Source organism: Haliaeetus albicilla, chromosome 3 (genome assembly GCF_947461875.1).
Source record: "Haliaeetus albicilla chromosome 3, bHalAlb1.1, whole genome shotgun sequence".
Classification (NCBI taxonomy): Eukaryota; Metazoa; Chordata; class Aves; order Accipitriformes; family Accipitridae; genus Haliaeetus; species Haliaeetus albicilla.
In genome coordinates, this window is record NC_091485.1 from 62,756,268 (window position 1) to 62,779,171 (window position 22,904).

At 42.8% G+C, this 22,904-nt stretch overlaps 1 protein-coding gene across 1 annotated transcript; it reads left to right on the plus strand.

Annotated features, from left to right (window-relative positions):
* Window positions 1–1,295: 1,295 nt before the first annotated feature.
* On the plus strand, window positions 1,296–22,904 carry COLEC10 (collectin subfamily member 10). The gene is made up of 6 exons (XM_009930390.2): window positions 1,296–1,645; window positions 13,019–13,090; window positions 14,568–14,639; window positions 16,612–16,665; window positions 17,946–18,041; window positions 19,524–22,904. Exons 1-6 carry the CDS (start codon window positions 1,498–1,500, stop codon window positions 19,913–19,915), a joined length of 834 nt encoding a protein of 277 aa, XP_009928692.1. The 5' UTR covers window positions 1,296–1,497; the 3' UTR covers window positions 19,916–22,904.

The following is a 22,904-nucleotide window of genomic DNA, read 5'->3' on the forward strand; positions in this document are numbered from 1 at the left end:
GAGAGGAGTGTCTTGACCCCTCTTGGGACTTTGGCCAACATTTCATCCCAGATGAAAGCTTGAAATCAAAGCCTTCCTTCAGCCTTTAAGAAAAGGTATTTGCTTTTACATCAGTGTTGCTACTTATTCTGTCTACCAAAAGGCTGAAATGTTGTCGGGCTAAAGAACTAACACTCTTTTAAATAATGAGGAAAGCATCTCAAAAGCTATTATTATAGGAAATAATTTTTGCCTAGAATGGAAAGCAAATGTGCTCTCACACACTAGGCAGTTCAAAAGCATAGTTCAGCATTTTGAGTAGCTGTCTCCTTCGTTGTGTGAGAAACCAGAAGTTAACAAACATCCTTGAAAGATTACAAATACTCATCTCCCCTTTGTTTTCTGCTAGGCTACCTCGAACGGTCTGCTGTCCCCGGTTACTGTGCTCTCCCTAAGAGAAAGCTAGAGTTTTTTCTAGGAAGGGATTGCACATGGATGGGTATCTGTCACAGTTCCTTCCAAAAGGATATATAGAGGTCTTGCATGCTACCTGTTCCTCCATCCAAGAAGCCTCCTACACCTGGTTTCAAAGTCCTAGCACCCAACTGAAAACCTGACAGCTACCTCATGTGGATTTGAACCAGCAGCAGCTCCTGGACAACCCAAAGATGACATTCTGCTGGGACCTATGCTACACCACTGTCCTGATATATGGTCTCTCCCGGTACAGGGGAAAGGTGATATGGGAGGAGGTACTGCAGTCATTCAAGCTTCTCCTGCTCTGTGGTTTCAATCCTGAAGTCTATCATTCTGTACTGTGTCTACCAACATAATTTGAGCTTGCAGCAACCATTGTGGAGCAATCTGTAAGCACAAAACCATCATTTGTGGGTTTCTGGCTCAAATACCCATTGATAACATCAACTTTTCATTTGCTACTCTGGGGACTATTGGTACATGGCACCCAAAAGGTGTGAAATAGCACCAGTGACTTCCACCCACAGCTCATCCATTGTCACTAACAGTCCCCTTGGAGAAAAGATTTTGTGGAAAAGCCTCTCTACATGTTATATGGAGTCTGCATTACTCTTCCAGCATACAACCAGCCACAAGTATCCTATAACTAATTAGTACTCACTTGGATACAATACCAAAGTCTTTTGTCTCTTGAGTAAGTGAAAAGCTGGGCATGAAGAGTCAGTGCCGAAAGGAAAAAAAAATGACAAAAGAGATATTCCCATCTATTGAAGAAATTTTCCATGGCAAAAGCAGCCAAACATCTCACAGATAAGAGATAAATTGGAATAAACAGCTGTCAGTGTTAAATAAATATCCTGGATAATGTGCAGGACAGAAATAACTACAGCATCGTCAAACTCCTTTCTTCACTTTATTTAGCTGTTCTTGCATGTAGCTCCCAATCTTTGCACTGCTTCAGTTAGTGGAGCATTTATTTTTGAGTCGGCTGCATTTGTTAAGACTGTAACAACGAAAGGCATTTCCTGAGAAGCTGCAAGGATGAGCAGCAAGAAAGAACAACAGCTAAGGAAATACGGGACCCTAGTAGTGCTTTTTATCTTCCAAGTTCAGATTTTTGGTTTTGATGTTGACAATCGACCTACAACAGATGTCTGCTCGACACACACAATTTTACCTGGACCAAAAGGTGAGGAATATCAGGTTGCTAATGCTGAGACCAGTACTGATAAAGGCTGATTTTTAAAAATAGAGACATGGAGGGCTTGTGGCATGGGCTGGGGATGAAAGATGTGAATTATTGCGGACTGTACAAACGTCTAGAAAAGTGGAACTGTGATAGGGGAAAGTGATGAAGCAAGGAGATTTGAATTTGCTTTTCTTCAGTTTTAGGAACAGTGTCACATATTCTCATATAAATTAGAGGTGTCCTTTTGCGTCTTTCTCCAGCCACATAAATCTTCACTTACTTCTTGTATTCATCACACAACCAGTACTGCTAGCAGCCACAGATTGAGTTACTTTGTCTAAAAGTAGGCACCTCTTGTGAACTGTTAATGGTTCACTTTGCACCTGCAGGTAGGAAGAGATGCAATATTTAAAATGACTGAACTGTCATTATTTCTAAATGTTTACTTGTAAACACAGCTCTACTGCATTCATCAGACCTGATCCAGCAGCTCTTGTTGAATTAAACAGGACCTTCGCTACACATTTCAACAAGAACTGGATCAGCTCTGGCATGTGCAGGTCTTTTATCTTCAAAACACTTTGCAAATATCTGAAACCAAATATTCTGCATTAACTTACTTTTTGTGTAACACAGCTAACGTCAATGGAATTGCCTGGAGGGTATCTCAGCCAAAAATTAGGTCCATGATGTACAAATCTATCTTGCAGTGACACATCTAAAATATATATTCCACACCATGGCTATTGCAGTTCAAACTATTGCTTTCTTTTTAGTAACTCATTGTATTTTTCTATAGGCTACAGACTGAGAGAAAAAAATGCAACTGATTTAAATTTTAAGCAAAAAAAAAGATTATCAAGTCAGAAGCACTGTTACAGACTCATTTGTTTTTATGATGGATTATTCAAATGCATGTTGCTTAAAGGACCATTTTTAATCAGCAAGTTAATTTCTTTATGATTACAATCCAAGCTTAAACTTTTGCTGCCACAGCATAAATGCAGAGAGATGTAATGATCCCTAAGGGAGCTAGTGGGAGTTTGTTTAGTTAGTATCTGAATAATGGCAGGCTGGAGAACAAAGTTTGACAGAATTGTGTTTAACAAGTCACAAGGCTAATGAGGTGGTCTGGTGACAACATGAGAGTAGCTGGGACTCCAGCTGGTTTCTGTGGTCTAGCTTGTATAGGGAGCATTTAAAGGTTAGATATTATGGTTCTTTGCAAGCATGATACTGAGAAAGTCAGGATTTAGTCATTACCAGTCCTGCTGCCTCCTGGCTGACACCAAGACACAAGAGAGCCAAACAGTATATTGGCATGGTCCTCACTACTACTTTAAAATTAGATTACCATGCCCAAGATCCATGACTGGTAAAAGGAGTATTGAGTAAATCACCTCCAAATTACTGGCTCACATCCATTGCAGGTCATCAAATACATTTTGCAGTCTATGTGATATGATCCTATAGCCCAATTTCAGTTCCTACCAGAGCTGAGCTCATCCAGGACAGTTACAAGTGGCTCTCAATGGCACTGGTTGTTTTGACTGTCAGTCAGCTGGGCAATTAAAGACTGACCAGGCTGGGTGTGTGAACTACCCTGTAACTCCTCAGGCATCCCTTGTAGTCAAGGATGAAGCATGCTGACCTAATACGGCAGAAGGAAGTCTGTCCCGCTGCCAGTTTTCCTCTATCCATCTTATGTCTACAGACTCAGAGCGCATGATCCCCAGCCTACGACCACACCACAGCCACAGGCAACACTTTGCTGCTCAAACTTTAACCCTAACAATGGACAAGTCTCTGACTTTTGTTGCTTTAAGTTTTACTTTCTGTGCTACATCTGTTGTGCCTCTTTGTCCACCATTCTCCCAAAAATGGGCTTTGACCCACCCTGCACAATTTTCACCCCCTCACCTCCATCTGTTCAGCACCTTCGGCTATGGCAGAACACAGCGGTGCTCCCACAAGACAGAGGTGCTGAGCTTGCACAGTACATTGGCCAGCTTTTTGTACCACCACAGGCCAGATTCCTATTGTGGCAACTTCCTCCTTCCATATGAACACGGGAGTGTCTAATGGGCCAAAGCAACTAGCTGTAAGACTTCCTACACTGTCCCACCTCACCTATCTCAGTGCAAGGCAGAAATTGTCCTGTAGGCTCGATCCAGTCTGTGGGCTACAAGTGGGATGGTGTCTGGTGCTATGCAGCAGCAATAATGCTGTTCCCATCACACAGCACAATGGAGAGGAGAAAACTGAGGGCAAAGTGAGGTTGCTTGCAGAGGCTCAGAATTTATAGCCCTTTATTTCTTGCACTATTGGAGGTTGCATTACTCACTTCATCATCTAGGCGTTCACAGTTGCTGCAGGAGCAAGCACCCAACCTCTCCACATGCTCACCCTGAAAATCATCTATTCAAAAATGGTCATTAGAGTTGTGAAAATTCGCCACTTCTTGTACAAGCCAAATGTAACTTGTCCAAGTTAATTCGTGCAAGCCAAATTCTTCCCCTTCAAAAATATACTCTGTTATGCTCATACCTGAGATGTCACAAGAGAAGTATGATATGAGCAATGGGATGAAAAGGAAGGGTAATTCCAGGCTGATTACCAGGAAAGTCTTCAAACCAGTTGTGACAGTCCCACCAGCTCCCAAAAAGCATGAGGCAAAACCAGAGGCCTGTGTGTATAACACAAAGAACTAGCAAATACTCTGGAAGGATGCAGTCTCCCAGGAACAAAAGGAATGCAGTAAATGTCCTGTAAGCCTTTTGCACTTTCTGTTGCAATGATAGAAGTCAATCTGAATTAAACTGCTCAGCATTAGAAACGAATAGGAGTTTAAGTCTGACCTCTGGTGGTTCTGCGTGATGCAAACCAGGAGCCTTGCTATCCCCTTCATCTATCTGCTGCTTTTCTGTCCCCGGTGCAAGCAAACGAAAGTTGAAGTCTCTTTGTAATGAATTATGCAAAGAAATTTTCTAAAGAGGCATTCCAGAAAAAGGTGAAAAAAAGAGTAAGAGAAAAACAAAAGCTGGCACTCCTCTCCCAGTTTCCTTTTCTAGGCAATACTCGGGTCTCTTCTGAAAAAGAGGGGACTATTTTAGTGAACATAGCCCTAGTGCAATGGCTGTCTTGTTCTGCCTTCCTGAAAAAGCTTTCGAGGTACACAGCAAGCTGGCTGATATAGCAGTTAAAAACAGAAATGTGTGAGGCATTTTCTAGGATCCTTATCGAAATCCCCTAGGAAATGAAAAAAGGAAAAAACTGATGTGCTTTGGACCAAACCAGAATTTCAGTATTCGTAACTAGTAATTTTCAGTGTTTGACCTGAGATGTTTAGGAACAACATGGTCTTATCTGGAGTGCTGTGGCACAGGACCTCTGAAAACTTATATTAGGTAATGCTGATCCACAGCTGAGTAACTAGGGCAATAAATGCCAAGTTCTGTACTCCATCGACTTCTTGAGTCCAAAGAGAACCAGATCAAGCATAAACAAAACAACGAATTTCCCAGGGCAGCCAAGTGATTGCCCTCGCAAAATTAGTCATGGCCCTATTGCTTACTTTCCACCCTTCCAAGCCTGGAAGCAGGCTGGCTGTTGCTGCTGCTGAGACAGGACCTGGGACTGTGGGGAGGCAGCAGCTAATGCAGCGAGAGCAAAAGCACCAGTTGTTGGTCCATGGCCTGGCAGCGGCAAGAACACCAGGTTCTGCTGCCCTGGGCTCTGCCTTCAACCGGTGTCCCAGCTCTGTCCTTTCTTCTAGCCTGCTCTCGCCTGGAGACTGCAAGCTCAGTTTTGTCTAACCTGCAAAGGAAGTTTTAAGTGGGCTGTTGACGTAGATGAGATGGGATCTGACCTGGTCTGAGTAAGTCAATAAGCAACAACATGAGGGCAGAAATAAGCAGAGGCCCCAAAACTTTGACTCCTAAACTCCTATCAAAAGCATGGCCGGGGGAGAAGAAGACCGGGGCAGGGCTGGCTCTGCGGAAGCTGATTTCACTTGGATTCGTGGGAGCTCAGTGCTTCAGAGACCAGCTCCAGATCTTGCTATCTGTCCCAGGTCCCAGCTCATTTCCTTTGAAATCCAGACACAGGAACTTCAAAGGTCTTGAATCAGATCCAGGTTGAGAAACTGGAATGAGATGAAATCTGAAGAATACCGGGAGTTTCCCATAGCAATTTAGATGTAAAACGTTTCCTTATTATTATTTCTGACAAATGATGCTTATAAACTCTATGACATTGGCTGGCCCCTCAAAATAGCATTTGCTGTGGTCTCCAATATAGCTGTCCATCTCTCAGCTTTAATTGCGCTTACGCAATTCCACTCCTGGAAAATCTCAAACTCTCTCAGAAACAAGATATGCTGTTATCCACATTTCCTTCCGAAAATATAAAATGCCTTACCACATCCTATAGGCTGTTCAAACCTATAACTAAACTTTCCTCTTAGCGCCTCACGTTTGATCTGGAGCCCTTTAATTTCAACACATAATTCTATTTTTCATGTCTTTTAGACTTCCTCATTTTAGCATACATTAAGTTTCCGACATTTATCAGCCTGAGCTACAAAGCATGTATGTATGGGCTTAAATACATAAATTCAAAAGATATTGGGTCTGTATTTCTTACCAATGTCAGTCTGATTCCTCACTGAAGCCACCAAAATCTGTGGGTCTCTGAGATCATGTCAGAATGGCAGGGGAATAGTCCGGGAAAATTAAATTGGGCAGACTAAGTGAAAACAGAATCAGGAATAATTTTAATTATTTTTGTGAAATAATATATGTCCCAGTCATGCGAAAAGGCCAACACTTTCAAATAATACAAGTCAGCAGAGCTTCACTGAGCCTACTGAAGGCTTGAGTCTGGCTCATGCAATGCAATAGGAGAAGAGGGTATTTCCACTGAAGTTAGTGGATGTTTATAAGTGGAAAGCAGAAAAGCGAGCAGACAATCCAGTTTATATTTGAAGAGTCTTTCTATTTGACCAGGGAAGGGCCCCTGTTGTCTAATTTGGAACTGGGTAAAAAAATACAAGTCCAAGACCTTGTGAGAAAAATGCTTTATTTCTGATGGCGGAATCTGTGGGAGCCCTGCATGTTCCTGCAGGACACGTGGGAGAGTGGCTATGGGTGCAGTTGCACACTACAGCTGCACTCATCTGTCAGGTTTTCTGCCAAAAAGGGAGGCCCAACATCTTCTTTTCCCCCCACTCTATGTGTTCCTACCTTCACCTTATGCTGGCTCGGCTGTTTACTCATCAGACTTCTCACTCAGCTGATTCAGCTCACTCACGAAAAATATGTATTATTTGCCTTATTTATATTCCTCTGTTTAGTGAGTTTAGTTACTTCAACACAGGATCAGAAGACTGCTCAACATCAGGCAGAGGGGAGGGAGGCATGCAAGCCAGTGCTGGGGGCTGAAGGGAGGAGGGACGGGGAAGAGGACAGCGTGTCAGACAGGCAGAGGATGTCAGGAAATCCTGTCCTCACTAGCCAGATACAGCTTGAAAGCAAGAATCCCCACTGCTACAGGAAATTTGCTAAGGATCTAAAAGACACCGAAAGTGAAATTAGAGGAAATCTTGAGGCTTTCCATTGACGTAGCTGTGATGTGCTCGGACACTGGAAAGACAAACTGGGCTGTATTTGCTTATTTCTTGGAGTCTGCGACTCCCTCTGGTGACAAAACCTCTCAATAGAGATTGTGCGTGCTCAAGTGATGCAAAGGTTCACCCTGCTTGGGGTCGTGACTCTGTGTCCCCAGGCTGCAGAGCTAATCCTGTGGCTCTCTGCAAAGCTCTTCCAGGAGGGCAAGGCATTCAGTTGCTCCTGGAGGGTTCTCAAGGCTTTAGGACGATGCACATATCCTTGTCTCCTTAGTTTAACACCCAGGACAAGGAGAAATCACCTGTACTCTTCATATTCTGTCTGTGGAGGTGGAGAGGGTCCCTACACCACCTCAGGTGGGACTACGAGCATGAAACATGGAACTCAGCAGAACTGTGTCACGCATGAACCCTGTAATAGATTGCATACAAAGCCTTTGTGGTGGGACATTGGCTATGCCTAGGAATGCTAAATGCATCTACTGCAAGCAGTGCAAAGCATCCAAGTGCATACTAATCAAAATTAACCATCCTTCCCCTCCTCACTGCAAATCAGTCACGCTCCCAGGGCTCCTCAAGGACTTTTTGGCTGGATGTAGGCTTTTTTCAATTCAGAGTATCTGATGTAGGAGGACGACTGTGCTGTAGCGCAACATAAGTGGTGTTTCTATCATTTGAAAGGGTGGATATGCCCTGGAGTGTGGAGGAAAGTATACCAGCGAAAGAAGAGGCTGAGAGAGCATTAACATTTCTGTAGTATTTTTGGTCAGAAGACAGGAACTGGAGCTGACCTGAGGCCATGGCTTGCCAGCACACCTGACAAAGTGTCTCAGTAAAACCCTGCATGGACGCGGGGAGTCTCTCAGCAGAGCTCCGAGTGAAAAGACTATGTGCTCACAGAGAAACACACACATAAACCCAGCCAGGAGTCTCCTCCCAGCTTCAGCCTTTAGGCAGCCTGCAGACATGCTCTAACTCTGATGCAGAGCGGTCTCTACAGATAAATGTGGGCTCCATAATCCCCAGGGATTGCACCCTGATTCTCCAAGAACCGGGGTCAGCCTTCGATCACGAGACTTGGAGAGTTACTAAACATATGTGAACAATTTGACCTGAAAACTTCCTCAATTCATGAATACAAAATAAAAAATACAAGATAAATTGCCTACAAAAGATTCGTCAAGGAAATCTAAGTCACTTGAAGGTCAGTAAATTCTTACTAATTAAATTCTTACAAAATGTAACCTCTCAACATTGTGTTATTTAGTGAAACTCCTAAAAAGGCAGAGCTCCTTTCAACTGCCTAAAAATCCTGCTGATTATTAGACCTTCAGCATCTTCCTAAGCTTGTTTAAAGGAGAAGGAAGGACTAAGGTTCCCTCTCAATTACAATTAAAATTTTTTAATGGCTGCAACAGTCATTTACTGCTTATAGTTTCTGCTTTCCTCCTGTCTCGCACAGTCCCAAGCTGGAAGAGTCTAGTAATTTATTGTTTCATGTGTTCCATTTTAATAGTCTGATATTTTAAATCTGTGACACAGAAGTGAATCAGCTTGAGGGAATACTAACAAGGTTGAGAAATGGTCTTGCTTCAGCTACTGGCTCCAAGTGCTTCACCCATGCTTCAAATGCTAGTGCAGTGCATTATCTGACATCCTTGCAACCACAGTTTTAAGGTGACAATCCGCTAATTAGGTTAAAACTTAACTTGACACTGCCCCAAGTGTAAAGCAGCACAAAGGAGAGGTTAATCTCTAGGTATAGGCTACAAGCATATGAGGTCAGGGACCAGAGGGGTTTTCTTCTGTAAGAAAACTCATGTTGCACAAAGCACAGTAGTACACAATGCAAAAACCCAGTTCAGAGTACTGCCAGGATTTAGATTCAGTTTTCTGGAAGATTACAAAAAAGTGGCTAATACAGCGGTATGGCCTGTCCACATGAAGTCCCAGGGGAAAGGGAGAGATGCTTATTTTAAATTAGAGACAATGCCAACTCAACCCCTGCCCAAAACAAAGTCAACCAGCCTCTCACAATCCCTCCTACCTGGTTGCAAATCATACCAACACCACAAGGGGGGAGCATAACCCAAGAGTTCACGTTTCTTGCCAAAATCTGAGATGACTGCACAGAACAGCTGGAGGACACAATGCATTTATAATTATAACACCATATCATCAAGCACTGGGCGTAATTCAGTCTTAAATTAACAATGAGATGGCACCACTAATTAATACTGTTTGCTTCTACCCTTGCTTTGTAATGGCCTACCCATTCTCAGCTGCAATATGAAAAGAAAAGCAGGATTTCCCTCCCTTACAGATAGGCAAATTATTATTCTTCCCATTTTCCCAGGTAGGGAAACTAAGGCAAAGTGTGTTAGGCTGCTTTACACCAAGATGAAACAGGTGATAGTTCTTACTTCCCTCTCCCTTAGGCTTTGAGAGGGCTTGAGCAAAAATTGGGACTACATGAGGTGTTAGCAACAGAAGTTGAGACGCTCCCTAATCTCTCAAAATCTTCAGAACAAACTTTCCCACACCTTTTATCCCTTTCATCTTCCAACTCTCAGTCTGATGGCCCATACAGGGCAACTTAGCTTCATCTCCAGCAGCCCTGTGTGTGAAAAGCTTGCTCCGAAGTCTCTCAGAAAAAATCATTGCAGCTTTTAGCAGCTCAAAATGTTGAAACTGAGATTGGAAGAAAACACCTTCAGAAAGTAATCACAGCTTCTCCACTGGTATATTGCTTTTGTTTCCTGGGCTCTAGTTCTAAGATTAACTGTCTAAGCAATGTTTCTTACAAAAAAAAAAACAACCAACCATCTTTCTCACACAGAAAAGTGATATTTTCTGCAGAAAATATCAGTCTCTCTAGAGCCTTTAACCCAACAGAGCAGTCTGCAAGCCACGGGGAATGTAACTAGCTGGCCTGAGAGAAGCAATTAGGACTGCCAGGGTGATGGGTGGTCCTCCTGGTTTGGAAGGTCAGCAGGAATCTGGTTTGCTTTCCTGTGTGACACAGGCCAAAGAAACTCTCAGCAGTTTCTACACCAGACCCAGAGTTACAGCGTATCTTAGACAAAGGAATTCATTGTATGGGGAAAGGTTGGACATGAAGAGTCTCCTACTTCTCCCTCCCCTTCTGGAGAGCACAGTCCATTTGTTAATCCCCATGTTGCATTTCTAGTCAGGACTCTTTTCCAGCCTTTGAATCACACCCTGCTTCCTTTCTATTATCACACATTTCTCCCCCTGTATAGGTTTGCAGACCGTGATCAGATCAGCTCTTAACCTTCTCCTGGAATTTCATTTCACAAGCCCTTTGTCAGCCTCTGGGAATCTTTTCTGAATTTCTGAACTACTGGGAAATGACTGTTACAGTTTTCTCAAGGGTTTCATAGGTGGGTTTGGAAAGGAGAATTTCTTGATTTCTCAGTTGTAAATGTTGTTAGCACTGAGGCCAACAGCAAAATTAAACAGTACATTCTCTAGCTCTGCTGTTTGATGATCTCTAAACAGGAACCCAGTACAAGCAGGCATCCTTCCATCAGCTCTAGGCTCAGACCCACAACTTCAACTGGATATTTAAGGAGCTTGGCTTTTGGAAACATATACTGACTTTCCGAGCATTTTTTAAGAACTAGTGAAAATAGAAATATTTAAAATTTCTATTGCTGGCTGCTTACAGCCTTTTCCCTTCCTACTTTGTCCTGTAGCAGATAGGGTTAAAAACAAACAAAGCACCTGAGTGAGCCAGCAAACACACCACGACATGTTTCCTCCTTGTCCATCCCTCTAGCAAATGCTTCCTCCCTCTAACACCGACAGAAGTTCAGCCCTTTATCTTCCTCAGCTTGGACCACTGACCATCCCCCCCAGCGGGAACATCCTCCCCAGTGGGATCCCCCCATCCTGACCAACGGGACTACTCTGCCCTCCACAAGAGAGTCCCAACACTGGAGGTTTTTTCGGCATACAGGGACAGACTCAGTCCAGTCCATGTAACTGACATGGAAAGGAGCCAAACAGCTAATACTACATTTTATATGCTGCAATCAATATGCACCACTTCTCATCTGTCATCACCCCACGGAACAGCCCACGATATGCTACCTATGGCTACGGAAGTAGGAGAAGGTAAATCAGGAATGAGTGGGCAGTATTTTTCAGAAAATAAGAATGAGATCCAATGAAACGATCAGTCTGAAAGCAACCATGAAAAGCTACTTTCTTCTTCATCACATAATTATATCATTGACCTTTTTGCCACAGGATATTATAGGGGCCAAAAATATAAATGGGTTTAAAAGGCACAGGACTAATCTGTGCAGGGAAGAATCACTACTGGCTGTTCACGAGTGGTCTGGATGCAGTGCTTGGCTCAGGCAAGCCCTTTAAACCACTGCTCGTGGGAGGCTGGAAGTGGCTGCCTGGGTCATAGTCACCCTCAGCACACCCAGTTCCATGAGCACCTTCTGCCAGGGCTGGAGGCAACATCCTTGGAGAGACAGGTTATTGGTCTTGTCACGTAATGCTATTCTGTCCTCACTTCTCTTTTGCTGACATTCAGACAGACTTCCCTCCCTTGGGTACTCTGTATGCTGAACTGCTGCCTCTTCTCCCCTTCTGGGCTGCAGGCACAGACACAACTGGCTGCCACTCACACGTGAGATCCTGGCTTGGCCAAAAGACTGTAGCGCTGCTTCCCACCGCATGGCAAGGCTTATTGCGGACAAAGGTAGGGGACAGGGGGAGAAGCTTTGGAAGGCTGCCTGTATTCAGTGCTGGTCATTTGTCGCAAAGGGGTGCAGGGGTTGTCCCCCCTCAACATTTGTCTTAAAAAAAAAAAAAAAGAGGAAAGATGTTCTTGGGATTTGGCTCAAAACTAAGAAGTAGAAGATAAGAAAATCAGCTCCAGACGTGCCTCCAATTTCCTGCATAATGTGAAGCAAAATTGTATGCTGCCTAAGGAAGGAGATAACATTTCTTTCCTACTAATTGCCGTCTTCTCCTTTAGACTGTAAGCTGCTCAGTGAGAGACTGTCTCTTACAATAGTAAGAGCACTTATATAGTACTAAACAGGAGCCTGTGTAATAGGGTCTTGATCTCATTTGGAGAAATCTCTGCACTACTGTAATAAATGCAATGATTTTACCTCTTACAGATACTCTGTGTATGACATTTTCAAAACAAAGCATTGGAGTACTTGCAAAACATGTTTGTTATATCAACATATAAATGTCACCTGTCAAAAACTGAAGGCAAGACTTCTGCCATACTAAGTGCTAAGGTCTATGTTAAGATCTATTTCAACATATTTACATTCCTCTCATTCCAAAAGCATCTGCATACCTTGAACACAGGGTCACTACAGAGTCACTAGGAACAATTAATAAATTCCTATTCCTTCCCTGGCAGTTCTTCCATGCATGTACAGGTTTCCCAACAGAGAAAGACTGGCTTATTTATCTGCTTTATAGCTAATAGGGCTTAGAGGGTAGGACTAGAAATTGGTGTTGTATAATACTTATGCTGGAATAGCCTCTCCAAAAGGGAATGTTTTTAGCTTTTCCTAATGGTGGCCAGATTCAACAGGTCTTCTCTGGAAATTTATCCCATGGCTACTGTGTCTTCAACGTGAATTAGTAGGAAAAAAAACCTGTGAACTTTAATTTCTGAGGATGAATAGTTGCACTTCACTGAAAGAAATGTACCATGATGCTTTTTTTCTGTGTTTTGGAAGGGGATGAAGGTGAAAAAGGAGATAGAGGAGAAGTGGGCAAACAAGGAAAGGTTGGACCAAAAGGACCAAAAGGTATTTATGACACTTTGTTGGCTATTACTGATATGTGAATATCATTATATACAACCGTACTGGTGCATATGATCAGTGATGTTTAATGCTTTTCATTCCTGTTGCACCAGTGGATTTCACAACCCTGTCAAACATTAATCAGTGAATCTAACAATTCTCTGAGACCTTGGTGCAATTCCTACTTATACACAGGACAATTATATATGGCAATGAATTCAAAGAGTCGTGTAATAAACCTGTACATTTACTGCTGCTCTCCCAAGTGGCTGTCATGAGTGTGATCCAGAAGACCCAGATCATATATATAATCATTACCCAGATCATATGTATAATCAGAAAGACTACTGTTTGCCTGCTGAAATGATCCTTTAGTTAAAACTGAATTTTGAGAGTTATTTCCTAGTAATACATCAGGATGCCCAACAAAATTTGGTCTCAGTTGTCCCTATTTTGCAGAAAAGCAAAGGGAGGCATACACTGAGAAACAAAGTTCCTCTGATCAAACAGCATCTGAGCTGAGAACAAGGAGTCACAGATGTCTCAGGACTCAGCTCTATTAAACATATCCCATATCCACAGTGTGAGCTGGGCAGAGCATTCAGAGGCACCAGATGTGATTGTGTCAGCCTTGTTTGCATACTCTAAATCAAAAGCTTAATTTATCATTAGAGTTTAATGATAATGCATAGCCATAGTCTTTCTTCCTTGACAGTGGTTTAAGACTTTAAAATCACCCTGTTATTATTGTTATAATAAAAAAAACTTTTCCATTTTTAAATGCATTCATATGACTTCGCTTCTTAACTTAAAAAGAAGATCGGGTAAGACACAATGGAATCAGGTAACAAAGCATTTACGAAGCATCTTAGTGATGTTAAATTTGGTGTGCAAACTGAGATTCTCTAAATTGGGCTGTCATCACTAGCCAGCTATTTTAGAACTTAAACTATTAATCAGTTAAAAAGGCATTCATTATTTCGGTGCTCTGAGGACTGGAAAAGCACATACAGAAAAACTAGTAGCTTCCTATTTGCACTCCTGCTTTGAGAAAGATTCCCCACAAAGCCATGAGCACACTACCTCAAGGAAGAAGGAAAGGCTTTTGTCTGGGGTGGAGAAAAAAAAACCCAGACAAAACCTGCCATCAGCCTGGCTTGGCTGTGAAGTAAAATCAATATTTGAATACTCACTAGCAGTTTTAGTTTGTATTTTCTGTAAGACAACATGATGTTTCTGGGCATTTGAACAGGCAGTTGTACTAAGGTGCCTTGCAATGTCCTACCGTTGTATCTTACAGTAGCAGAGATCTGTGCTGTCCTCCTCCAACCATCCTTGGGGCTCCACTCATTTTGACTTTGCCACACATGCAGACTGGCCATGCCCAGGAAAAATAGCAGCAGTAGAGACCTAAATAGTGCCTTGGGAAAGAAATGACAGAAACCATCCATACTCTTTTCCTCTTTATTTCTTCTCCTAGGAAACAAGGGACCTGTGGGGGATGTTGGTGACCAGGGAATGCTTGGGAAAATCGGCCCAATTGGTGGAAAGGGTAAGCTCTGGTCCAGGAATTTTCTTGTTTTTCCCCTCAAGGTAAATATGTGTTTTGTGAGAGTTCCAGGTATGGAGTAATATGTGGCCAATGCCCTCCAAATAAAGTTATGCATAAAGATTGGTGATGAGAGCTGAGATATTCTCGTTTTATTTCCCATGTGCAATATATCTGACTTACTTGGCTAAAATAATTTGCTTTATGAGTAAAGAAATCAGTCCTCTTTGATGGTAAAAGAGGAAGGGAGAAATCAGGCCCTCGTGAAGTCAATCACCTGAACGCTCTAAAAGAGAAAGCCAAATTTTTGCCTCTGCTTTGGACGCTGAAGGCCTAAGTCAATATTCTGCTGCTGCTCAGGATGCCTCACCTTGCCACCTGCACTGCTGTGGGACACGTGAGCAAGCGGTGCACAGGACAGCTCGGTAAGGAAAGGATTTTAGGAGTTTTAAGAAAGCACTCATGTAACCAGGGACAACAACTACTTGCAAATCAAGGTAGACTCCAAGCCTACCTGGACAATAATTTCATGAAATTATGCTCCAGTCATCTGAGAAGAGGCCCAGGAATTCCTCTCCAGTATTCCTAAAGAGCTACTTAAGAAGGAATAGTACTTCTGCCACAAGGAGACCTGCCTTGAAAGCCGAGCAAGGACTCCACCATCCCCAGGGGAACTCTGTGGTCTCTAACCAGCACATCAACCCAGGCATGTGGGGGCTGGGTGGAACAATCTCTCCAGGGAGCTCCTCAACCCAATGTTTTTAATAAACCTTTGATGGCCTCTAGCCAGCCTTAGTATCAGACAAGAACAAAAGAATTTGGCCTGAGGGACTAATTTTCAGAAGTACCTAGACAACTGAAAACACAGATAGTTATCTCCCAATATGTCGTCAATCACCAAAGAAGAGAATTTAAGAATGCCACAAATTGCTTATCTTTATCTGTAAGTAAACCAATGCTCTGAGCCTTTAAATCAAGCTTTCTCTCAACCTAAATGTACAATTTATTGTCCCTTTCGTGTTTTTCTCATTTTCTTTCTTTATTTGCAGAAGCAAAGGTCACTAAGTCACTGTTTAAATCTAGCATTAAACATTCAAGTTCTTAATGAAGCAACTCTGAAACTTCAGCTTGTGTGTGCAGTGTCAAGCAATGCTAATTAAAATGACAGCCAACTCCTCATTTCTTTAAAAAACCACAACCATATAAAGGAAAAAGCCCATCAAAACACAGCCATCAACAAGGCAGAGCAAGCATTAATATTTTTTGACCTCTGAAGGTTTTAATTCATAAAAGAAGAGCTGACATGAATTTCAAGTGAAGTCTAGCTGTTCCTGATCCTAATTACAGCTGAGACTTTTTAAAAAGCTAGTCACCTTCACTTATATAGTAGCACAGCATTTGGAGAAGTATTTCTATGATTTTTATGATTTACAGAAGAAGAGGAAAGCAGTGGATGAAAATAAATCACATTTCCATGACCTGTATCTGAAAGGAAACACTGCTCCTTACTGACCTCATTTTGTGCAGGCGCTAACTGCTGCCCGCACACGTAATCTGTTGCACAGTGGCTTCGTGCACATCAGCCTCATCTGGTGCCTCATCCCATCATGGAGCTACTGAACCCAGGGAAGGGTTCTGTCCTGCAAGGCAATGAGAGAACCCAGGTCTCACCTCTCGCAGATTTCTTGAGTGCTTTCAGCCCCTCAGGATCATTTTGCAGTTTATATTTAAAGGAAGTGGTACCAGGAACCAGCAGCACACAAGATGCCTGTGTTATCAGTGAGTTAGCTATTAAAGGGTTCCATACACCAGAATTAATCATGGTTTGTTTGACTTGGCACATCTGTCAGTACAGTCCATCAGGGTCTCCTATCAGAAGCACACCGTTAATCTATTATTAAACAGGTTTTTCAAATACAGTCCCCTGACATGTGCACTGTCTGAGATCTGAGAATATATTTTCCTCTTTATTCAGGTGACAAAGGAGCCAAAGGCTTATTGGGGGTTTCTGGAAAAAAGGGAAAAGCAGGTATGCTATGCATCCTTCTCTGCAGAATGGTCAAGTCTGCTGGGTCTTTGATTTCAGGGTTAGTTTGTCTGGAGTTTCATAAAATTTTGAGGCCCATGGGAAAACTTGAGAATAGATGAAATGAACAGGAGGAGACTGAAAAAGTTTTGTTTAGCAAAATGAAGGCTTGGGTAGGGACATGACTGATGCCTATGAATATACCAACATACACAAAATACGGAGAAGAGTTACCTAAATTAATGGGCAATGTTTGATATCATAAAAACTAACACATAGAGAGGCCAGCAGTACATTTATGCTGGAAACTAGAAGAAAGTTTCTGAATACCAAAGGAATGAAGTCCTTTAAGAGTTTCCTAATAGGAGCATGGGGATGAAAAAATAAGTGATTTTAGATAGAGGATAATCTGTTGTCAGATGAATGCAATGCATTTGCTTACAGGAGGAGAATTTGGATCTGATGACCCAGAGAGTTCTTCTCACTCCTAATAACCTTGAATGTTTTCCCACCTTGAATGTACAGTTGTGTTCATTTTTAAGAGATTCCATATGCAATGCCAGTTTGGTTCTTAATGGGAGACCATCAGCAACTTATTTTCTTCCTGAGAATAACAGAGGAACAAACACAACCTATATCAAGCCAAATTTCAGTTCACCAACAAAATATAACTGAGACTTCAGTGCTTGAAAGTTATTATCTGAGTTGGTATTGACTATTACTGCTGTACCACAGCTGCATGCAGCAATTCACTAACATAGTCCTTCCACCAAAGTTTTGCCAATCCCACCTCTATGCATGCTCACAAAACTCCTTCACTGAGAAAGCAGCAGTTCCCCATTTCATGGATGCTTTCATTTTTATTAGAAGGCTGGGGAACCTGTGCTGTTTACAGATACAAAGGTAGACCTTTGGCATTCAGATGTAATCCTGTAGTGATCACCATGACAAGCCACGTCTCTGCAGCTAGGTGGAATCCATAATGAGAGGGGCAGAGGATGTGCAAATGCCACACTGATATGGGTGGAAAGAAGATGGCAAATTCTTCTGTCCACATTTTTAAAAGTAGGGATTCTTAGGCCAGTTAGTAAGGGAGTGTACAGAGCCAAAGAACTAAGTGTTTTGATCAACAGAGGTATGGCCAGTGGGGCAGTGTGAGACTGGCTCTCCACAAGTAACAGCCAAGTCTTCAGAAGGTTTGGAAGTGGGCTACAGACAACCCTCCATGCACAAGCACAAACGCTTCTAAACAGATAAATCCTCTATCCTTTGTATTGCATCAGGCACAGTCTGTGACTGTGGAAGATACCGCAGAGTTGTTGGACAGCTGAATATCAATGTTGCTCGTCTTAACACGTCCATCAAGTTTGTAAAAAATGGTAAGGATCCTTATGTATTTGATGTGATTTATTTGGCTCCTATAACATTTATCATTGCTATTCTTCTATCGTTGCTGCTCTATGGCAGCATCCATAGATGACCCAGAGAGTGGGTGCGAGGCATTCTGAAAACATATGGAAAAGAAACAGTCTTACGCCTGTAAAGATATAAGCAGCTAATGATTAAAAGCAAAAACAATACAGAAATTATCAACAGCACAACAGAAAGAATCATGAAAAGCACAAGGCATGGCCTGCTAACCACCTCTGCACTATCAATCTGCTCATGCTCAGCAGCCACTCAGGCAATGAAAGGAAAAAGGTTCTTTCAATCTGCTCCAGAGAGGCACGAAAAGCAATAGGAACCTCTTGGTCTTTCCACTGCACAGGAAGGCTGCAGACATGGTACTCCTAGTGCTCCCCTCAGTGCAAGCATCATTTTCCTGTAACAAGGGACCAACACTCAAAGACATGGGTTATAGGAAACCATGTCTGCAGGCAGCGCTGTCAGGTGGACGGTGCAAACTGCCCCCACTGAAAGGAAGGAAGCACGTTTCCTGGCATAGCAGAGATTTTGAGAAGGCTCCACCGCTGCTTCTGGGACTAGGTCTGTATCAGCAAATTAAATGTGTTTGAGACTGTTCCCTGGCACTATGGGCAAGCAGCACAGAACAGCACTCATCTATATTACAAATCCTATAAAACTGAATGCCATATTATTAGGAGTGTCCCTCTACTAACTCCTAAACTGTGCCTGAGGTAACTCCTGAATTGTTTGGGAGAGTGTTAGTTGCCCCAGGCCAAAGCTCTGCTCAGGACCATTCCAGAAATCCATCAGCTGGGACAATCAACCTCCACCTGCCCAGGCATGCTCCTTGGCACTGCTTAATTCACTAAGATATACACTGTTTGAGTAGTTTGCCTTTTAAAGCTGCTCAGCAGCCACAGTTTTATTCCTAGTCAATGCCACTTAGTGGCTACAGCAGCTCTGAACATCAGGCTGTCTTTAAAATGTCTTATTTTAGCAGTCACGTTGATTTTCCTCTACATGGAAAGGGCGTGAAAAGCTATCTTTACCCCTGTGCTTCTATCCCAAGACACTCTTTCACAATCTGTATTCAAAAACATGCAAAGCAACAGGGGTGACCCAGAGTTAGACATTGCTATTTGACCATTTAGCATGCCTTAATTTGATTAGTACTAGATATCTGTGAAGTAAAACTTAAATGTCACAGGAGACACATGCCAATCAGGACTGAATAGTTCTTGTCCTAACATGTGCAAGGTGCTTGTCAGTCCCATTAGTAGCATCAGTCTCTGATCATGTCCTCATTGTTCATCACAAATTCAGTGGTGGGAATACTTTTCCTCTCTCCCTTTTATTAATTCTAATGTAAACATCATCTCATTGTCATATTGGAACAGAAGCACCTTCAGTATCTGTTGACGTGCCATTAAACAATTTATTTTTCCCTTTTAAAGTTATAGCAGGCATCAGGGAGACAGACGAGAAATTTTATTACATCGTGAAAGAAGAGAAGAATTACAGAGAAGCCTTGATCCACTGCAGGGACAGAGGAGGAACACTGGCCATGCCTAAAGATGAGGCAACCAATGCCCTGATCGCTGACTACATCTCCAACAGCGGCCTCTTCCGAGCCTTCATTGGGCTGAACGACATGGAAAAAGAAGGACACTTTGTGTACGCAGACAGCAGCCCACTGCAGAACTACAGTAACTGGAAGGAAGGGGAGCCTCACGACCCAGCTGGCCGCGAGGACTGTGTGGAAATGCTCAGCACAGGAGAGTGGAACGACTCTGAGTGCCAAGTCACCATCTATTTTGTCTGTGAATTCCTCAAGAAGAGGAAATAAAAGTGCTGTAGAAGGTGCCTGGCACCTGCTGTACATACCATAACGTCTCCTCATTCATCCACTGTAGGGAGAGTAGACAATCAGGGATAGGGCTCAATCCAGCCTTCACCTCACTGGGTTAAGCAAGAGTAACTACTGTTAAGATGACAGCGACCATAAAGTCAGCACAGGTCTGCAGGGGGCATCCAGCCAGTTGTGAATTTTTATTTCATTTTTATGTGCAATTTAGGGTGGGCATTTCTATAGGTAATTTAGGGGCAAATTTAGAGCACACAGAGGTGAATATGATTTCACTAATGCCAGAAATAGTAAACTCACTAGTATATGAATTACTGATGTGCTTCACAAAGTCCACAGATGGAAAGAGTGTGATCTTTACTCATCTCTGATCTGCACAGGAAGTCCCAGTAATTCCCCTGTGACTTCAGAGCTGGGAGAATGGATTTGCAGTTTCTCTTGAAAAAATCCTTGTTTTGTTAGAATCGTAGAGTAATTTAAGTTGGAAGTGATCATCCAGTTGAATCTCCAGGGAAAGCAGGGCCACCTTAAACTTAGATTAGAAGTTGTTATACTCCCTTTAATTTGGCTTTGCAATTATATTGCCTGATATGCAGGGGAGGACTTGTTTATCTCTGCTTCCAACTCTATTATCCATCAGGCTGGTCTGAGGTATGAGGAATTAACTTAGCAACAACACTTCCACATGCAAGCCTGCACAGCTTATAGGCAACCTGAGAATAGATGGAGCAGTTCTAGTCTCTGATGTCCCCCCAAATCTGTGAAAAACATAGAAAAGTCTAGCACAAAGACTACAGTGCAAAGGAAGCAAAACCATTGGTGTAGGCTGTAAACAGGCACATGTAGTATCAGCTATACCAATGTGCATTGCTGGTTCAACAAGTGATTCTAGGAACATGTTAACTCCCTAAGTAGCCAGTGATGTTTGATGCCTAATGCTAAAATCACCCACACCTTTGCAACACAGGAAGCAGCTACAGAACAGACTTTATTCCCCAAGAACCCAGATTCAGGTGTGGTTGAGCAACTTAGTCATGCACTTCAGCAGGGCTCTCCACAAATTATGAGCAGTGTGAAGACTGTTGTCAGCGCCAGGCTACTCAGATCTCCATGTCAGTATGCCCACAATGGATCACATTTTCATATCTTTGATAATACTGAAGGAGCTATTTTCTTCAGACACAGCAACTATTTTGCCTTCAGAAGTGAGCCTGTTCTTAGTCATGGTTCATCTTTCCTCACAGCAGGAGATGTCAAGAGAAACCCCAGGGCCCCTGCAATGAAGGTCTATAGATTGTCTTTCCCACTTGACACTAAAAATGAAGGAATGATATCTGGAGGCTAAGGAGAATGCTCGACACTAGGCACAGTGCAGCAATGTACCTGCAAGTCACTGAGCACCGGTTGCACATAGTCTTCCTCTGGGTATATGAAGAGCTGGACACGCCATCAGCTAGTAATGCAGAGGGTCAGCTCCAAGTCTCCCTTCTACTGCTGTGTACAGCACTGCAGAGGCAACTAGACAACAGTCATACTTCTGCAACCTCACCCTCAACAGGAAAATCCTCTAAACCATTTAGCTGGTTGTTAGACTCCAAGCTCATCTCTGAGCAATGACCAACGCACGAGCAACCCAGGAGACTGTGACTCAGAACCACTCTTATAATCCAGTTTTACTGCCACTTGTTCCTCCAGAAAACCACCTGTTGCTACCAGCAGTAAATTAGCTGTGTTGCTACACTCCCTTCAGGGAACTACTCAGACCTGTGAATGAAGGGGTGGGACCACATTTCTTTTCATTGCTCCCCTACTATGCTATGAGAGTATTTGGCCAAACAGGTTCACTTAGCACAATATAACTCATCCTGAATTGTTCCCTTCCTGGGAATCGATATTCCCCCAAATTAAGCAGAATTACACTTTTTAGCATCTATAGTAATAAACTCATTAAGCTAAACACTTTGGTTTTAGAATCATTAATGGGTAATGATAAAGAATTAATGACTAATTCAAGGCAAAGTTTCTTGAGGAAAAGTAATGCCTTTTAGAAGTTCAAGCCCAGGGCTGCTAGCCTCACTCATAGCAGGTCAGGCCTTACTAGTCCTGCAGAAGTGGCATAGTAACATCCCTGGGGGTAGGCACAATCACACTGATACGCTCGCCACACCTCATCTTCACTTCTGACCCAAAAAGTCACCAAAACATGCTTGCCAGACTGGGGGTCCAAGTTCTGGAACCCTCTGGCCATACTGAGACCACTGACTGACAAATTCCAGAGGTGTCCTTAATGCTACAATCATCATGAACAGGCCATTTTCCTGTTCTTTAGGAGGAAACTTGGAGCTGGGAGAAGGTGAAAAGGAGCAATACTTTGCTGCAGGATCAAGCTCTGCCTGAGACTGGACCAGGCACTCCACACACAAAATCATGGAACACATGTCTAAATTGAAACTCTGGTCTTTTTTAGGAGACTGTGAGTTATAAGTAACCCTGGAGCATGCTCCATGTATGGTGTCCCAGTTTCAGCTGCGACAGAGTTAATTTTCTTCCTAGTAGCTGGTACAGTGCTGTATTTTGGATTTAGTATGAGAAGAATGTTGATAACGCTGATGTTTTAGTTGTTGCTAAGTAGCGCTTATCCTAAGTTAAGGATTTTTCAGTTTCCATGCTTTGCCAGCGAGCAGGTGCACAAGAAGCTGGGAGGAGACACAGCCAGGACAGCTGACCCGAACCAGCCAAAGGGATATTCCATACCATAGGATGTCATCCTCAGTATATAAACTGGGGGGAGTTGGCCAGGAGGGGCCAATTGCTGCTCGGGGACTGGCTGGTCATTGGTCAGTGGGTGGTAAGCAATTGCATTATGCATCACTTGTTTTCCTTGGGTTTTATTTCTCTCTTTTTTTGTTATCTTCCCTTTCATTACAATTATTATTATTTTATTTCAATTATTAAACTGTTCTTATCTCAA

Excerpts from the sequence above, each read along its gene's own strand:
- COLEC10 (XM_009930390.2), top strand. The coding sequence starts at position 1,498 with ATGAGCAGCAAGAAAGAACAACAGCTAAGGAAATACGGGACCCTAGTA. Across the intron at positions 13,091-14,567 it reads TGGACCAAAAGGACCAAAAG|GAAACAAGGGACCTGTGGGG; the intron begins GTATTTATGACA and ends TTCTTCTCCTAG. Across the intron at positions 18,042-19,523 it reads CATCAAGTTTGTAAAAAATG|TTATAGCAGGCATCAGGGAG; the intron begins GTAAGGATCCTT and ends TCCCTTTTAAAG.